Source organism: Hyla sarda, chromosome 2 (genome assembly GCF_029499605.1).
Source record: "Hyla sarda isolate aHylSar1 chromosome 2, aHylSar1.hap1, whole genome shotgun sequence".
Taxonomy (NCBI): Eukaryota; Metazoa; Chordata; class Amphibia; order Anura; family Hylidae; genus Hyla; species Hyla sarda.
In genome coordinates this window covers 20,611,170-20,614,279 of record NC_079190.1, presented here as the reverse complement: position 1 = coordinate 20,614,279, position 3,110 = coordinate 20,611,170, and the positions used below count along the sequence as shown (strand labels likewise).

At 43.2% G+C, this 3,110-nt stretch overlaps 1 protein-coding gene across 1 annotated transcript; it reads left to right on the top strand.

Annotated features, from left to right (window-relative positions):
* The first annotated feature begins 1,095 nt into the window (after positions 1–1,095).
* On the top strand, positions 1,096–2,575 carry LOC130357592 (uncharacterized). The gene is made up of 2 exons (XM_056560312.1): positions 1,096–1,497; positions 1,584–2,575. The coding sequence occupies exons 1-2, from the start codon at positions 1,373–1,375 to the stop codon at positions 2,182–2,184; spliced, it is 726 nt and encodes a 241-aa protein (XP_056416287.1). The 5' UTR covers positions 1,096–1,372; the 3' UTR covers positions 2,185–2,575.
* Positions 2,576–3,110: the final 535 nt, after the last annotated feature.

Here is a 3,110-nt window from a genome sequence, read left to right as displayed (position 1 = left end):
GCCGACACATTCTATGTTTCTATACTGTATGGATATCAGAAAAATGGTTCCAAGCTCTTATTTCTTTATTAAATTCACTACTTTGGGGCAGGAAAGCACGAGAATGAAATATGTTTCTTTAACGTTAGCTGAGCACGATGGGGGTTGGGCACTTTTTTTTTTTTAGGTACTTTTTAGCACTAAAATTGCAGACTATTATGAGAAGGAGGGAAAATGTAGTCCTATTTTTTCTCTCTAAGGGTATGTTCACACTACGGAATTCCCGCGGAATTCCACGGGCGTAATTCCGCGAGCCGAATTCCGCGGTGTGAACTTAACATTAGTGTGAATGGGTCTCCGCGAGACCCGTTCACACTGCGGGAATTTCAGCGGCGGACAATTCCGCCGCTGAAATTGTGCCGCGCAAAGAAAGAACATGTTAATTCTTTGCACGGAAGTCCGCGTGCACTGCATAGCTGTCAATGGTGACGGCTCAGTGCCGCCCGGTCCTACCGCCACCACCGTCTGCCCGTCTGAATCTCCGCTCACTGAATTCAGCGAGCGGAGATTCCGTTCACACACTGTAGTGTGAACATACCCTAATGGGTCGTTATAAGGGTATTTTTGAGATTTTGGAAGCTGGGATACTCACTACACCCATGCATATCTAGATAATTAAGTATGGGAGGAACTTAACATTTTTTTTAAATCACATGGAGATTTGACTTTACTTCATTATGGTCGAATAAAGCACTTAAAGAATTCCTTAAAATTAAAGATTCACTCTTTTGGATGAAAAGGGGCTTATTTATGTAAATCAATTATACGCTTTAGGTCAAATAAAGTCGTTTGAAGAGATAGCCCATAAGTGTGTGGGGGGAAGACAATCAGAAACATTGTTTTTTACAAATAAGTAACACAGATCATAAAGCAATAAAAGGAGAGACTGGAGATTTCAGGGATTCTATATATAAGAAAAGTTTAATTAGACTATTTCCTTATGCGAAGTTGCTGTCTGGGCATGCTGTGAGTTGTAGTTCTGCAGCGGTTGGGGGTTCACAGCTTGAAGACCACTGCTATAGAGGGTGCAAATGTATCTGAGCCCTGGAACTCAAATAATGTGAAATATGAGATGATCAAAATGGAGCCCCTGCACTAATTACTTGGGTTCTGAGGTCTGTAAGGTCCATAGTAAAAACATCAGGTTCTGTCTATAGCAGATACTAAATCATGGCAGCTCAAAGAAACAAGCAGTCATTCTGACATGTCACATGTGATGTCATAGACAGCTGGAGGCCTGACATTACACTGACAGCTGCCCGAGCCTTCAGTCTGTTCCTGTGCGATTAGTGAGAATAGTGAGATTAGCATCTTCTTTTTCTACTTGTCTGAAATGGAGCTAAAAGGACTGGGGTTCGTCCCCCTCCTGTTGGCGTTTTGGTGTGCGGCCTGGCTTGCCACCAGCTACATCATGACGGTCGTCCTCGGCCATGCAGCCTCGCCACTGATGAGCATCAGGTAAGATAAACAAGCACATGATTCTTATTTCATGGGTTGGGAGTGAGGAAATATCCATAATAACATTGGTTTCTTTTCCTTCACAGTGACGTGGGAAATGTCTTTCCCGAAAGCATATTATTCAGAATTGGATTCATAGGGACGTCCATTGGCACTTTGGTACTAACCTTTCTTATTTATAAGTATATGGTTATGCATACTGAAGAGTTCAGGGGTCATCAGGTCCTGATCCAGAGGATCCTGCTGGCCATTGTGTGGGCCTCCTGTTTTTCCACAGCTGTTATGCATGTATTGTCCCCCGAAGAATATCCCAGGATACACTTTGTCAGCACGATAATTTCCATTACATGTGAAGCCTTATACTACCTTGGGCAGTCCATCCAGATGTATAAATTACCAGGAGCAAAAAAAGTCATCCACCATAGTAGATGCACCTGCTGTGGCCTGACTTTTGTCTGTGTAGTTTTCTATTTTGGATATGAAACATTAAAGGAATTATTCCATAATGATGAAGACTGGGACGAGATCCGTGAAATCCCCATCATAATCATCGAGTGGGTGATGCTTCTACTGATCCTGATAAACATCGTGACCTATTATTCCACCATGCAGAGGTTATTGTTGACCGTCTCCAGAAACAGCTGCACACTCTCTCTTAGAGTAAAAATTGATGACTTCGGGGTGTAGACCACCACGGGGGCCATCAAGTGGACTTCTGGGAGAGATACTGCACAGGACACGGAAAACATCTAAAGAAGAATAACTGGGGGACTACATATGGTGCCAGTAATCATGACACAATAATATGAGCTGGTGATATTACCTATACAAAAAATAATAAAAAAAATTATAAAAAAATATTGGTGTGTGAAGTGTAATACCTAGTTAGAAAAACAGAATCAAATTCATCATTATAACCCCCCTCTGCATTACCCTGTTTATTATTTTTCAAGCAAGCACTTTGTTCTAATTCGTCCACTCTCTGGCGTGCTCCTTGTATAAGGGGTTTGGGATACCCTTTTTGTTTAAAACGATCCTCCAGGTTCTCTAGTTGTTGTAGGTATTTTTGTGTGGAAGAACAATTCCTTCGGATTCTTTTCATTTGACCTAATGGAATGTTCTTCTTCCATTATTTAAGATGGCAACTGTTAAAGTCGAGGTATCTGTTTGCATCTCCTTAAAATAGTTGGCAGTATGCGAACAGCCATCCTGAATATAGATATTTAAATCCAGGAACTCACATTTTTTGGGGGACTGATGCAGCGCTGCCTTTGGCAATTTCTGGCTCTGCCATAGCGCTTTTTTTGAGGGGGCGTGTCGGCTGCCCCTTCGTCTGGCGGTCACCCTGCGCTATCTGGCCAGCGAGCCAGGGCCCCGTACAGGAGATCACGGGGCCCCCAGCGGTCGGACCCCCCGCAATCTGAAACTTATCCCCTATCCTTGGGACATGGCCGGACTGGGGATGAAATCCAGCCCTGGAAATTACTATATACCAGCCCCACAGCATTGTGTCATTGTGCCGGCAAACAGCCACCGAGCACAGGCGTATCACTTTGCGTGGCTATACATATATATATATATCACAGAAGGAATACACCAGTACTTTGCCAAAT

What these genes read in the sequence shown, in the direction of transcription:
- LOC130357592 (XM_056560312.1), top strand. Translation starts at nt 1,373, where the DNA reads ATGGAGCTAAAAGGACTGGGGTTCGTCCCCCTCCTGTTGGCGTTTTGG. An exon ending in TCGCCACTGATGAGCATCAG is followed by an intron (nt 1,498 to 1,583) that starts GTAAGATAAACA and finishes TTTCCTTCACAG; the next exon opens with TGACGTGGGAAATGTCTTTC.